Source organism: Cryptotermes secundus, unplaced genomic scaffold, assembly GCF_002891405.2.
Source record: "Cryptotermes secundus unplaced genomic scaffold, Csec_1.0 scaffold55, whole genome shotgun sequence".
Lineage (NCBI taxonomy): Eukaryota > Metazoa > Arthropoda > Insecta > Blattodea > Kalotermitidae > Cryptotermes > Cryptotermes secundus.
Genome location: NW_019740654.1, coordinates 1156148 through 1171266, shown reverse-complemented (window position 1 = coordinate 1171266; position 15119 = coordinate 1156148). Strand labels below are relative to the sequence as shown.

The window sequence follows — 15119 nt, the reverse complement described above, 5'->3', positions numbered from 1 at the left end:
AAGGGGCCGCACCATAGCTCAAGCGGTTAGTCGCTGGCTTTCCACCGCGGCGGCCCGGGTTCGATCCCGGTTCTGGTCAAGTGGGATTTGTGGTGGACAAATTGGCGCTGGGGCAGGTTTTCTCAGAGTACTTCGGTTTCCCTCGCCAATCTTCCTTCCACCAATTGCTCCACAATCACCCTCATCTATCATCTGGGGCTGGTACAATAGGCCAGACGTGGCTGCAGTACAAGGGACTTAGTCCCACCCCACTAGCAATAATAAAAAAATAAAAAATTTATAGTCTTCAGTAATTTTTTGCCCATGATACACTGGCTTTAAACCTGTAAATTCTGAATGTGATTGAAAATTACACTCCTATTGAAAGGGTCACTAAGGCACAAAATATACATATTCAAAGGCAAGTGCTGGTATACAAAATCTCTTTTAAAAACCGGCCATAATTTTGATTATTTTTTCTTCTGCAAAAAGAATTTTCCTAATGGAGTCAATATATTTCTCTGTGCAGAATGTTATGTTGCAACAGTTTTCACGATGGACACAGTTCACGATTTATTTTTTACCTGCAATATAATTTGTCACACTTCCCTTTCCTTTCACATGACATAATTAATTAGATTTATTACCAGAAATTCCCCATCTCCTAATGAACTCAAAGTTTCATTGCTGCCAGGAGCCTGCAATGAAGCTTCTAAGTCATGTAATTATAAATTCATCTTGCATCCATGTGCCCTCCAGACTTATGCGTAGTAACCTATTTCAAACATCTGCATGTGTCTGAGTGGCATAAAAACATTGTAGCAGTTCAGCCAAGTTCCTCAGTTGCTCTGAATTAACAGTTCCTACCACAACGTGCTTCTGGATTTGCTGTGAGTATCTTATGGTGAATGCTATAAAAAGAGATCTTTATGCTTATAAGAAATGCTGGGAAGAGTTCATAAGGCACATTTTCCTTCAGATTCGTCCATGCATATCATGAAGCTAGAAGAAATATAAATAAAAAAATATTACGGTGCAGTGAGCAATTTACGTGCATAATTTTCTTTACTAGAGATTCCATTTATGTAGAATTTAACATTTTATAGGGCAGTGGTAGTTATTTGTACCACTTACTTTAAAGTTAAATAACGTTACATTTCAGCCATGGCAGAGTTTACTCTTCAGGTTAGTTACATTCTCAGAAACACCATGCCATAGCTCAAGCAGTTAGTCGCTGGCTTCCCATCGTGGTGGCCCGGGTCCAATCCTGGGTCTGGTCAAGTGGGATTTGTGGTGGACAAAGTGGCGCTGGGGCAGGTTTTCTGAGAGTACTTCGGTTCCCCTGCCAATTTTCATTCCACCAAACTCTCCATCATCATAATCACCTGGGGCAGACTACAATAGGCCAATCAGTGGCGGTCGTGCCAAGTGGACTCAGTTGGACTCCACCCCCCCCTAAGTAAATTTACATTCTCAGAACAGTGCTTATTTCCTTAGACATCATTAACCAACTGAGCTTTGCAATGTAAATTCCAGTATTTTCTTGCAGGACCGAACAGGCTTTTGAAATAATATTCAGTTGAGCTTGGCTTTACAAGGTGTTAAAATAGTCCTATATATTATCAAATTTTTTACCATCTTAATGTTTCTAATTGTTCACATTCAAAAATATTTAATGCTGAGTTTTTAGGTACATCTGTCATCTCTCACTGTATGTGACATTCCAAATTCCCAACTCCAATGTGCCAGAAGTTATCACCATCAAGCAAAAGAAAGCTAAACAAGTGTTTTGTGTGTCCGCCATATTGTTTTACATTTCACAAACAAAAAATGCCATAACAAAGTCATGACATGTGTGTTCCCATACAGCAAAAAATTAAATTTGCTTTTTTTTTTCAGGAAGCATCTGTCATTATTCAAGATGTCTCACTTTCTGGTGACATGGTTCATGTTATGGTGTATCATCTTAGCAAGGGGGCAGTGCCCCTCCCATCAACAAGCAGCCATGAAGTTGACTATCACAAGTGAACGCAACAGTACCGGATACTGGATAGCTAGGGTCACAGAAAATTCCAGTTTTGTATATGATAGACAGTACACTGTTTTCCATTATAAACAACAAATTGACTGAGCCCAGAAAAGGAGAGTACCCTTCATCAAATTGCTCTTTTTTATTCTTTCATCTTCATCTTATCAATCTCCTCCTATTTCTTCCCTTTGTTCTTGTCACTTCTACTAATTATTTTCTTTTATCTGTAAACTTCTCTTCCCTCCTCTCCTCACTCTTCTGCATTTTCTCCTCCTTTACCTTCTTACTCTTCTGTACTCCTTTTCGTCCTTCTCCTCTTCCTTTCTTTTTGTTCTGTATTGTATATGGCTGGCCCAGTTTCAGCTGCAAGTTTGCAAGTTCTTACAGCAGAGCGAAATGTTTAATCTTCTGTGAGGTTACTTGAAGCTGGTCCTTATCATTACTTTACATTACTTCATAAATGGTTTCATAAATATAACATAAAAACATAAGTTGGTATACAGTTGTAGTTTACTGTCTTCTGGAATGTAATACTTGGCTTACTCTTTGACCCTGAAGATGGTTGCAGTACATTCCTCCTAAACATCGTTTTACATCTACTGAATTTCAAGGTACTACATCCCAGAATATTGTACTCTTCAGAGTCACTGCTGTTAGAACCTAAAATTCAACCTATAAGAAAATCAGCAGATTCTTACTGTAGCGTTCCACGTTACAATACCAGGTATTCCAGTAAGTGGGTGCTAACATTTCAGGAACATACTGCCTCCTCCATCTTCCTGATCCCTGAAGATGGATGCAATATGTTGCTCCAGAATACTGGTACCCACTTACCAGGCTACCCAGTACCACAGCCCAAAGGATGAAAATGTGAATCCTCACAGCTGTGAAAACCTCAAAACTTATGTCAGTAGGTGACAATAATTCTATTGAAAGTTGTCCAATATAGTTCTTCCAAAATTAGGTATCACTGGACCATGGAGCTCATGAGCACGAAGTAGGTCCCTGGGAAGTGGATGTGGACCACTCATCAGTAAAGTGCAATGATGTGGAATCAGTACACCTAGTCACAACAATAACAGGTAACCCACAAATGAGAGATTGGAATTCCATCATTTTTGGCAAGTTGTAAAACTGATGATATTGTAGTTAACAATCAGAACTCTTGATAATTATTGTCCTTACATCTATTCTTAAGGACCTAAAAATAAGGCAACCCCCGTTTTCTAAGAAACAATACTTTGAAAAGGAACTTTACCCTATATTCCAGTTAAAGTAGTACTCATACTTTTGCAGCACCTCCACAACATTTACATCTGAACTACAAGCTGTTACCTGGCTTGGGCTACTATAGGTTCCATGACATTCCTGCCTCTTGGTACAAGGCTGCAGTAACATGTAGAAAGGAAAATGGCCATCTCCTGGTATTGAATTCTCCAAAGGAATTTGTAGAACTGAAGAAGATATGGGATGCAAGTGGAGTGAAAGGAGACTACCTTCATGTTGGAATTAATGACTTTGATAAGGAAGCACAATTTGTCACTGTGCTGGGTAAGAAAAATTCTCAAAATGACCTAACACACAGCAGGCAGCTGTTAATACACACAACTTGAAAAATTAATATTATATTTAATAGCAAGCAGAGGACCAATAATTCTTCACAGAATAACAATAGGCATTGCAGTTAAATAATTTTATATGTAAGTTGTAGAAAAAGATGAAAACAAAATATATCCTTATGTTTAATGTGAAACCATAAGGCATTTGAATGATGCAAAGATACAATTTGTATTCATAACTTCGGAGAAAGCTGCAGGAAGAACATCACAGCCTAAACCACTTTCTCACAAATGAGGGGATCTTGGCAGAATGATGACAGTATAACCATTGCATCTAGTCTGGAGGAAATGCTACTACCAAATTCAAGAAAATGATTAGTTACAGTAAAACCACTGCATAATTCAGGAAACTGAGTTATGGTCATTATAACTGGCTTATGTATCCACAGGGCACAGAGTTCTCATATGTAAATGAGCAGGTATTTTTAGCTTTATTGTCAGTCAAGCTTAGCTTTTGAATAAATTAATATATTGTTTATATTACTTGAATTTTGTAAGCATGTTTAAGTTTTGAAAAACTATGTGCCAAATTTACATACACATCTTGATTTCAAAGTAACAGATATTAGTTCAGAAAATTCAGATAACGATTTCAACCATTCTAAGATGTGTAATGAATTCCCATGTCTGTTTTTAGGTGATTTAGTCAATTCTACAGGCTATGCTCAGTGGGGACCAAATGAACCAAACAGTGGTGATACAGCTAACTGTGGCGCTGTAAAGCGTACAGGAGATTTATATGATTCACACTGCAAAAACCTCTTCCCATTCTTCTGTGAGCAGAGTTTATCTTAATCATTGCACTGCTAACATTTGCAAAAGACTGACTGTTCTGCTTAAACAGAAATTTGCATTATAATTCACTGGTACTATGGTAACATCTATTACTGCAGATGATTCTGTAGGTAAAATATCTGCCTAGGACTTCATTCTTAAGGTATTTAAGGACACAGATTTTCTTATGTATGTTATATAACATCACATGAGGTGGGACAGTGAACATGAAGAGAAAATAAGAGTCTGGAAGGAAGAATTTCTGGTCTATTTAAAGTTATAATTCTGGTATTTTCTTTAAGTAAAGGTAAAGATGTAAAGTTGCCTCCATGCTTATTAATAAAGCACCAAGCCATGAGCACATATGGGGGAGTACAGATATAGCTCTTTGTATTTTTAAACTTTGCACTAGAAGGCGCTGAATGGTCAGCTTCAGACCCCAGTCACGTCACTTGTTTGATAGGATTGTGGTTGGGCCCCAGGTATAGTCAGGATGCTGCAAAGAGAGAAAAATTGATGGCTCTACGAGTAATTGAACCCTGATTCTCTGGCTGTTCAGCTGGCAATCTAGTTTCTATACTGACTGGGTTATCGTGTCTCCTGTATACCAGGAAAGACTGCTGATAACAAATGAAAATCTCAGCCAGAATACCCAGTAACCAAACCAAAATTCAAATCATTTAAATCCCAAATACAACTCTATAGCATCACCATACACCAACAAACTCAAATGGCATGAAGTATACTCAGGGTTGGTAATCTGAGAACTAACATAAATTTTTATGATACCACAGCACAGACAAACAATCACTGGCTTCTCACCATAGAAGAACAGGTTCAGTTACAAGGTAGTCCATGTAGGATTTGTGGTGGAAATAATGATAGTGTGTCAGGTTTCTCTCCAAGCTGTCTGGTTTCCCCTGCCAATTATCATCCCAAAAATTCTCCATACTCAGCTGGCATATGGGGCTGGAACAATATACCCATTTGAGACTGCAAGACCAAAAGACTCATTCTCACCCCACTCATAAAATTATATATATATATTAATCTTCCTTGCAAAATATGGTGGCGTGGCTGTTAACACTTCTGCTAAAGAGTCCAGATGTACATGATGCAATTCTCACTTGAAAGATCAACTGTTTTGACTTCACAAAGTTGTTTCACTCGTGCAATTCAAGAAAATCAGAAGATAACTTAAAAATAAACTACTTCCTGCCTAATCAACTATTAGCTACATTATCTATAGGTATTTAAATGGACATTGCTCCATATGCATAGGTACTTCTCAATTAAGCTTTCACATCCCTCCTGTTATTCCTGCAGTGTTACTGGCACTATCCACACTCTGTGTTTTGATGCTACACGTTAAACAGAGAACTGAGAATGCTCCATATTATACATTGTGTTATTTTACAACTGTAAAGTGATTACGAGATTTTCAGGATCAGTTGATAACTCATTATCAAAAGTGAAGAAATAATTTTGAATTATCCATGTCTCCCTATTATCATTTCTTCCTCTCCCATCAGTTGGCATGGATTAATGGAGATTAATTAAGTACACTGTAGAACTGATTATGCTTGCTGAGATTGTATGAAAAGAATGTGCAGGGATATAAGCAATTGATTTTAGTATTACTGAAATTGTAAGAAGTGTGTGATTTTTATATAAAGTGTATGACATGTGTATACCTTTGTGTTACTTATATTGCTCCATATTGCATTTACAATTCATAGTTTTATAATTGCTGCTTTCACATGTATGTATGATATATTACAACAATACTATTACCTGTATGATTATAATAAAGTTCTGTTTACATTTATGTGTATGTATTTAATCCTTTCATTACCAGTCCCAAATGTACTTACTGCCTGCCTAAGTAGCTTGCCTACCTCATTATCACCCAAATATAGCATAGTTCTTTTCAGAGTATTTGGTTTTGTTCTTCACACTGACCACAAGTAGGTTCATATTATTTTACAAATATTGAATCAAGAAATGTTTGCATTAACATATTGGAGAAATTACTATCAATTTCTCTTGTTATTTGCAATTAATTTTCACTAAAAAAGTTTCAAGCCATGTGTATACTACCAGTCCTGTTCAATTACCTCCCCCCACCCCACCCTCTCTCTCTCTCTCTCACACACACACACACACACACACATATACAAAGAAATTCATGATTTTTTGCAGAGATTCTCTGACTTACATGATGGTTGCAATCCCAAGAGTGGCTGTATGACACAACTGTTCAAAATTTTTGCTCAATTTCTTTACCCCTTTGCTTTCACTGCCTTTAACTTTCATTGAAACTATATAATTTAGTCACCTTTAATTCCTTTCATTTTACCAACTTACAAGTTTGAGGAGTGACCTTTCTACACTGAAAATGGGCACAGAATGTTCCTCCAAATCACTGATCCCCTTCCATCAAACTACATGGTGTAATGTCATAGAAGACAGCAAATTTCTGTACTGTGTTGTCACTACCATCTTAACCTTCATTATTTCATTTCCTCATTTCATACATAATGAACATTTTAGTAAACCTGAACCATTTGTTTAAAATTAATTGTGTTTCATCCCTTTAATTTTAATGCATCAGGCCTAATGGTCTATTCTCACTGAGAATTAATTCTGAAACAATGAACTCTTCAGCATTCAGGACTTCTTCAACAGGGAATTGGTCCATCACCTGCCACCTACATATGTATCACAACAGGACACAGTAAAACATTGACATAGCTGCACATCGCAAAGAGGTTTCAAACACACAGACACATCTTAACAGTACACAGTCACTGTAATCATCAATTATGTTGCATTATAATAAATAAATACATATGTGGGTAGGATATAACCCTCCACTTCTGTCATTTATTTGTGTCTTACCTCAGGTCATCCTATCTGTAATTGCATACCTTGAATTTATATTGTAATTAATTAACATAGCAGCCATATCCCCAAGATCATTTTTGAGATGAGGAAGCAAATTATCACTTGGTAGCACCTGGCTAACACAATATTTAACTGTTGTCATGGCAGTTACAATGGTAGATGAAGTACTCATATCTTTCATTCACATCTGTGTAATTAAATGATTATTTATGCTGTGTTAGGAACAGTGCACTGGTTAGAATAATGAAGGGCATCCCAGCAGTGGTCTTGCCTACAACTGCTTTGCTAATTCATTACAATATAAAATAGAATTTCCTTTCTCAAAGTTTCACCTAACAAAGAAGTTTCAATGAATTTATCCTGTGGTAAAATAAAACATTAGTCATATATGTTCTGGAAATATTTCAATTCTAGCAGCATACTCAAAAGAAGTAAGATTGGAAACATCTCAAAATTTAATACTAAAATTGATAAAGTTCACAAATTTTGTCATATAACATATAAAATATTTTGCAAGGAAAGAAATCTGAGTTTGGAGGACTTTGTCAGTTCTCTGCATCTTCATTAGCAGGAGGATTAAAGTAAAAGTATTTATGAGATTAAGAATAACAAAAGGAGTCAGGTAGGATAATGGACAAGGAATGAACTACAGGGTAATTTGAAAGATATATCTAAATAAAATTATAGTGCATACAATATGATTACCTAATAAATTGTACTATATACAAAATATCTACACTAAATAATATCTGTTAATAATCACATTTGGCACAACAGCTTTTCAAATAATAAAGTTATTATTTTTATACACTTGTACTAACGATCAAAGAATTACAGTTCTGGAAGATCATTGTTGATATGGTGTGACTTCATGATGATACTCATGTTCGGTATCTGTCTACCAAATTACATGATATTACAGTCCAGAAGACCATAACCTTAATTTGAACCACTATAGGAACCTCATATCTAACATCGAAATTATAGATGCTTGGAAGCTCCTTTTGTAGAACAGACCTATTGCTCTGTAAGAAAAATGTTCTATAATTACAGATCCTTATATACATGGAACAATTCTTCGCGTCTCATTTAATTGTGTAATTACAGATCTAGAACAAACAATACCTGAACTTCAGACATAGAGAGTGTTAGAGTGCAGTGATTAGTACAGTCCTACTGTGTACATGGAGAGAGACCAAATGTTTTGTATTTGGACCAACTATCCTGACTTAGATTTATTTATGGTTTTTCTCAGTTCCCCCAGACAAATACCAGGATAGTGCTTCAAATTGGGCAACCAAATCTTTTCCTGTTCATTATTCACTAATCTTTATAACTTTCAATACTCTACAATCTGAGGTACTTGAAACATCATTAAATAAACCACAAATAAAATAAAATTATGTGGAAAATACGTATTCATGCCTTCATCAAATATCGCACCTATGCTTTTCTAAGCCACGCTAAATGGGAAAATAACTCAGAATGATGAATTCCCAAGAATGTGGATATACTGGCCATGATACAGTTTGAGGTAATATTCCAGCTTTCATCTAGAGGGGCTGAGGAAAACCACAAAATCTCTTACTCAGGATAGTTGGCCTGTGGGCCATGAACTGAGCGTGGCATCTCCCATACTAACCATGAAACAATTATTGCTATTAATATAGCAAGACCATTTGGAATTCAAGTGAAACAGTGGTAATGATATAATGAATTTCTAAATAGCACCACCATTATATAAACTTACGAATTATGCGTCAACCCAATTTCAAGGGAAAATCATCTGACTTTTCAACCTAAACTGGTGCTTGCAGAAAGCTGACTATAGAAATATAACTCATATTCAAGTCTATGCATTAATCATTAAAGTTATGTGATAAATTTGTCTAAACCCTTACCTATCATTAGCCATTACAAGGCAGCAGCTCGCATGGTATGACCTCCAGACGTGAACCACATGGAAGGCCACCACCACTGTTTGAAACAAGCTCACTCCTTGTTCTTTGCCGAACAGCATTCATGCCACATGTAAGTGAACAAGGTGACCAAGATGTCCATTCTGACAAAATGCAGTCAACAGGGTCAACTGAAAGAAGAGTTAAATTTATTTTGGCATTCTTTTGCTTCTTCTGCTTTAGAAATTTAAAATTCTATGGGCCTTGTTTAATTTTTATATTAGTATTACAAAATATTGTCGCATGTTTGCTAGGCAATGCGACAAGAGATTGCCAGTTCTGCTGTGACCTGTAAGAAACACCATATGAGGTTGCCAACATTTGTATCGTAACTATGATGAGTTTAAAAGGACTGACACAGTGTTCTGGTTAAAAGATTTCTGAGATGCAGAAGTCAAACAGGAAGTTGAAGAACTTATGATGTGAGATTTGAGGTACTCATTGCAGTGACTATGAAGATTTCTGTCACCTGGGATGTGGTTGTGTAGTCTAGTAAATGTTTACCAACATTTTGAAGGAATGAGCTGCCTCCACCTTCAAGGTACCTTTTCTGTTCAGACGATGGAGCAGCATGTTGATAACTGGTAAACACCTACCAGTCTACACAGCATCATATCCAAAGAGGCAGAAATGTTAGGACTTATAATGTTTTATTTCCTTAAAATGCTCCAATCTCCATGTTCAGCTAACAGTAACTCAAAATAAATGTTTATAATATTCAGTTATTCATTTGTGTCCATAATTACCACTCTTACTGAGTCTAAAATTGATAAATTTTGCAGATAGAATCTAAAATTTTGCAGTGACTCTGCATTAACACATAAAACGTATTGTTAATCAACAACTGTAAGTATGCTTTTCTCCATTCTCGAAGAAAAGTTTCATATGTCTGGCTTCAATATTCCATTAGTTAGCACCATAAAAACAAAATCTAAAAAAAAAAAGTTACAAGTTCACTGATTTCTTGTCTTGCATTATGGAAGCAAAACAAAACAAAATCCAAGAAAATATATGTATATTTTACCACACAACATTTCAGGATGCTACATGAAGTGTTGAGGGTGTTACTCCCGTCTCAAAATTTTGCATGACCCTATGTTCCTATTACTCATGACAAGGAATTAAAAAGTACAAAGGTGAGATGGCTCTAATGATAGCAGGTTCATAATTTATAAATTAGTTCAAAATTTGTTAGGATGAGACAGATCACCATATGACAAGACCATAAGCCTGTCTATCTACATAAAATAAGAAAAGTATGCTAAAAAGACACAGGAAGCTGTAGAAAAAATTCAAATAAAATACAGATATCTACTGACTTATGATTAATGCCATGAGTAGTAACATAACTACAATTTCTTCGACCCCTTTGGCTTCACTGTCTTTAATTTGCATTGAGAAATATGTTGTTCAATTAATTAATTATTAATACCATTCGCTTGAAGAACCCTATTTTTTTCTTTGGACATATATAACTTAATAATATTTTAATCTTCACTAATTAATTAAGCATAGCAGCACAATGACATGTGGGGAGTGGAAGTATAACTGTACACATTTTTAACCTCAACACTAAATAAGAGAAAGTGGTCAATTTCATGCCCAAACTGCTTTACTTTTGGTACCCACTTGATAGGACGTTCGGTGAACCTCACATCCAGTCTGGATATAGGCACAAAGAAAAACCCCTGTGCCTGCCAGGAACTGAACCTCCATTCCCTGATTGTCCAAAATCTAACTTAATAACTACACTGATTGAAATGAAAACACTTCATATGAAGCAAAATTAAACTAAGTCAAAATCACATAAGTCAACAGATACCTGCAGGTACAGAGAGAATCTATCATGTATATCTATGCCATAAAGAAGAATCTTTCAAAGTATATATGTTATATCTATTCATTCTTTGAATCACTGCTGGAAATTATGTTTCTATTCCTTGAATGAACACAAGAAATTATCTTGCAAAATTGCAAATTACAGTATCTTTGTTAATTAATAAAATTTCAAGTTTCAGGGACATTTTATGACATATAAAACCAAAATATCAGTGCAAATTGCATGCTAAGGATTAAATTTAGACAAGTTAGAATGAACAAGGTGGAAGAAAAGACTTTGACAGTTCTGTAAACAAAAATGTCAAATATTAAACATGACAGGTTTACTGTACATAGTATACACATATATAGTACCTCTCTGAACTGGGTTAGCATCTCCCCATGTTGGATTGTCATCAATTTGACTTTCCAAATCTGTAAATAGCAAAATTTCATGATAAATTTTCAATTTATGTAACAAATTTTAAAATTTGTAACTTTTTTACCATCAAATACTCTCAGTCCTATTCTTAATTTCATGACGAATATAATTTTGACTTGTTATTCCCAGGTACTAGAACCTTACTACATTTCCAAAGAATTTATTAGTTTCCCTTATATTACGATTTTTTTATGCACCGTGGTAATGAGCATAAATTTCANGAGACTCCCATATTTATTATGCAATCTGAGTTAATACATTTAGCATAATGATGTGAAAAGGAAAGAAAAAAAGAACGTGTAGAATACCGCTCATTAGCGGTGCTCCTTGTGCAGTAGATAAAGTCTGGTATGATTTGTGGGAGAATACTTACAAACTAGGGACTTAAGATCTAAATAATAATACTACATTATACAAGAAATCTGTTTGGGAGATATTACGATTTTTTTTATGCACCGTGGTAATGAGCATATATTTCATTTTCATACACTTATTGGTAAATGAACCTCTTTTATAATGCCTAACAGAATTGCAGCATTCATTTAATGGCATACATGTTGTTACCTACAACATCATCAAAAATAAATTATGTATAGTGTTATTGTTAAGTACCGCAATTCCTTTTGCACTTCTTTTTCCGTGTCAATTTTTTTGGACAAGGTTTGCCACCATTTCTTGCATGAACCTAAAACACACAAGCAATTGAAATATCAATTTGTGAGTAAAGTATAGTAAGGATTAATTTATCAATATTATTCTTCTATTTTTAAAATCAATAACAGAATATTAATATTATTCTGTTATTCACGAATACTGTAATCTTAATATCGAAAGAAATTACCCTGATTGCCCTAATCTTCGTCTTGAATCCTCGGCCACAGCTAACACTGCAAGCAGACCACGAAGACCAGCGCGTGACTTCACAGTCCACAGCCATTAAATCAGTTCGATGATTTACAAGATGTGGATGACTGCTCATGTTGGGACTGAATAGAAAATTTTCAGCTTGAAAAGCGGGAGACACGGTAGTTATTGCAGATGCATCCTCCTCTCCATCCTCTTCTGAAACAGTAATAGCACGTCCAGCACACACTCCATGGATTACATCAACTTTCTAAACATGTTCTTTGCACATTTGATTTGAGGTCTACATGGTGATGACTCTGACATGTGCTGGCTACTTGCTTGGTTTACTCTCTGACCTTGAAAATGTAAGCACCAAGTCCCTCTGAAGTGTTTGTAAACTTTTAACTTATTGGCATGGAGTACTGCGTTCTGAACGTGCTTTGTGACTCCATCTCATGAATAGTACTTTAACCACATGAATTCCACTTGTATATGATGATTTAACTTAAAAGGGATCAGATTGGATCAAATCAAATCTAACTAAATTGAAATGAATTTAAGTCAAATCATCAGGTCAAAACCAAATGAATATCCAAACAAATGAGTTCACAAAATTGCAAAAAAACATATTTGGAATAGAGTGGAGATGTGTACTGTACCATCTGGCCATGAGTTAAGGATCCCCCATATCAGTGTTCAGACCTATGTGCCTTGAAATGTTACTGGCTATATTCTTATGCCTAAAGAGTTTATAATTATTTATTGCAATGAAGAACACAGAATGCAGTATCAAATAAATGTATGAAGCATAAAATAATATAGCATAATTATAATACCACAATTCTGATCCAGTCTTCCACGTCCATGAAGGCGATATGAAATTACTCCAGACAAGGAGACACCATAATGTTGAAGATGCGCTGTTCTGTTTGCCTTAAGATCCTCTTGACGTGTAAGCATGCATAGACATGTAATGCAATAAGTCAAAAGTACCATCAAACCCAAACCTTTTTGATTACGGATTTGGGAATATATTCATATCTTGTTTTGTTCGTTTAGTTGTCTGAGATGCAGAACCCAATGATCAAGACTAGCTCTGTCTAACGGGCTCAACTGAGTATGATCTTTTCAATTGTTACACCTGATAGCGTAAGCAGATCCGGCTTCCAAAATGTCGTATAATATAAATATATCGAAGACAATGCAATTAGTTTTAATTATTTCGTTATCTGTGTGTTTGTTTAAATTTTTGTAAGACGACCTTCATGTCCAGTTGTTTGGACTTGTGAAATGAAATGTATGTATGTAAGTATGTATGTATGTATGTATGTATATATGTATGTATGTAATGGACAATGTCAAGCATAATAATCTTATAATGCAGAAGTTACTACCAAACATCACTGTTGCTTGCTTCATATTCTGGATGTCCCAGGTTCATTTCTGGGCCTGAATACTGACTGTTCTGACTGAGAATTTCATGGTTTTCTCTCACCTTCCAGGCAAATGCCAAGATAGTAAGTCAAAATTTGGATATTGTGGCTTCCTTCCATATCCATTTCAATATTATCCTATACTCATCCCATTACTGGACAATATAGAATAAATTAAAGTGTTACTAGATATAAGGACTCATTTGCATGTTCCCATGGGCATATAATCTGGACCCCTTTACTATACATACCTTTATACTTCTGGCATACATTCTCACATTCCTTCTGAGTTAGAAAATTGTTTCTGTTACCACGGCAACCTGAGTATAAAAACTCCAGGCAAACTTCTGCTTGTGAATCAAAGTACCAGCGACTGTTATTTCCAGTACATGGACCCTCATCTTTTGGCATTTGACATATTTCTGCAAACAATCAAAATCATTTAGTAATGAACATTCTACCTATCTGAATATCTCTATTCCTGTTGCTACCACTTAGAGCATAGGGCACCCATGAAATGCTTCATTTCACATCAGTTTCTTAATCTTAGACAGTCAGTAGGACACCCTGGATGGGGCATCAGCCCATTGCAAGGCCGCTACCTACACAGAACAACACAAACACAGAATAAACGAGAACATCCATGCCTTGAGTGGGATTCAAAACCATGATTCCAATGTATGAGCAGGCAAAGACATTTCATGCCTGAGATCACGCAGCCAATGTAATCAGCTTAATGACCATTAAATACAACTTATTAAATGTTATTAATAAACTGAAATCCACTTATTTTTCTGATATATGTTAAACATTAATGGTTCATCTTTATGGGCCTCCCTCAAATAAAAAGAAAAAATATGATAACATTATTACAAAAATATTACATAAGTTATAATTAAAATACAAATTCTAAATTTGTAATATAAACAAAATTTTCCCAATGCTACATGTTATATCATTATATTTTACACCTCATATATAGTGTAGCATAATATCATTTATATTGCTGTCATATGTAAATCCTTTTCAAAAATATTTGCTATCATTAACACTCCCTTTCAGAAGAACAATGTTATATTTAATTGGCTTTATGTTTAAATTATATTATCACATTCTCTTTAAGAATTTTGGTCAAATGTCCTTTATTGAGGAAATCATTTTAACGTGTGCATACAGAAGATTTCCCGTGTAAATTTTTCATTTTCACGAAAGAAATTGTGATGTTTCGAACATGCTGGAGAAATAGATGCATTAATAATAATAATAATAATAATAATAATAATAATAATAATAATAATAATACTTAATAATCTT

The 15119-nt window shown here is 35.1% G+C and overlaps 2 protein-coding genes across 7 annotated transcripts in view; one reads left to right on the top strand and one right to left on the bottom strand.

Moving 5' to 3' along the window:
* Positions 1-787: 787 nt before the first annotated feature.
* On the top strand, positions 788-6229 carry LOC111872319 (hemolymph lipopolysaccharide-binding protein). The gene is made up of 5 exons (XM_023866065.2): positions 788-869; positions 1879-2038; positions 2973-3090; positions 3305-3559; positions 4265-6229. The coding sequence occupies exons 2-5, from the start codon at positions 1901-1903 to the stop codon at positions 4420-4422; spliced, it is 669 nt and encodes a 222-aa protein (XP_023721833.1). The 5' UTR covers positions 788-869; positions 1879-1900; the 3' UTR covers positions 4423-6229.
* The window catches only part of LOC111872318 (spondin-1), a 62136-nt gene continuing 51828 nt past the window's right edge, over positions 4812-15119 (bottom strand). Inside the window, exons 12-18 of one of the 6 annotated variants that reach the window (XM_023866060.2) lie at positions 14057-14227; positions 13209-13316; positions 12368-12588; positions 12139-12211; positions 11460-11519; positions 9210-9397; positions 4812-4897 (exon numbers count right to left, since the gene is read on the bottom strand). In XM_023866060.2, coding sequence (XP_023721828.1) covers positions 9216-9397; positions 11460-11519; positions 12139-12211; positions 12368-12588; positions 13209-13316; positions 14057-14227 — 815 coding nt within the window. In that variant the 3' untranslated portion in view covers positions 4812-4897; positions 9210-9215. Of the gene's footprint in view, positions 4898-6723; positions 8334-9209; positions 9398-11459; positions 11520-12138; positions 12212-12367; positions 12589-13208; positions 13317-14056; positions 14228-15119 lie in introns of those variants that run through there. The other 5 variants (XM_023866059.2, XM_023866061.2, XM_023866062.2 and 2 more) reach the window with 5 other exon arrangements.

What these genes read in the sequence shown, in the direction of transcription:
- LOC111872319 (XM_023866065.2), top strand. Translation starts at nt 1,901, where the DNA reads ATGTCTCACTTTCTGGTGACATGGTTCATGTTATGGTGTATCATCTTA. An exon ending in CCGGATACTGGATAGCTAGG is followed by an intron (nt 2,039 to 2,972) that starts GTCACAGAAAAT and finishes TTCCAAAATTAG; the next exon opens with GTATCACTGGACCATGGAGC. An exon ending in CCTAGTCACAACAATAACAG is followed by an intron (nt 3,091 to 3,304) that starts GTAACCCACAAA and finishes ATACTTTTGCAG; the next exon opens with CACCTCCACAACATTTACAT.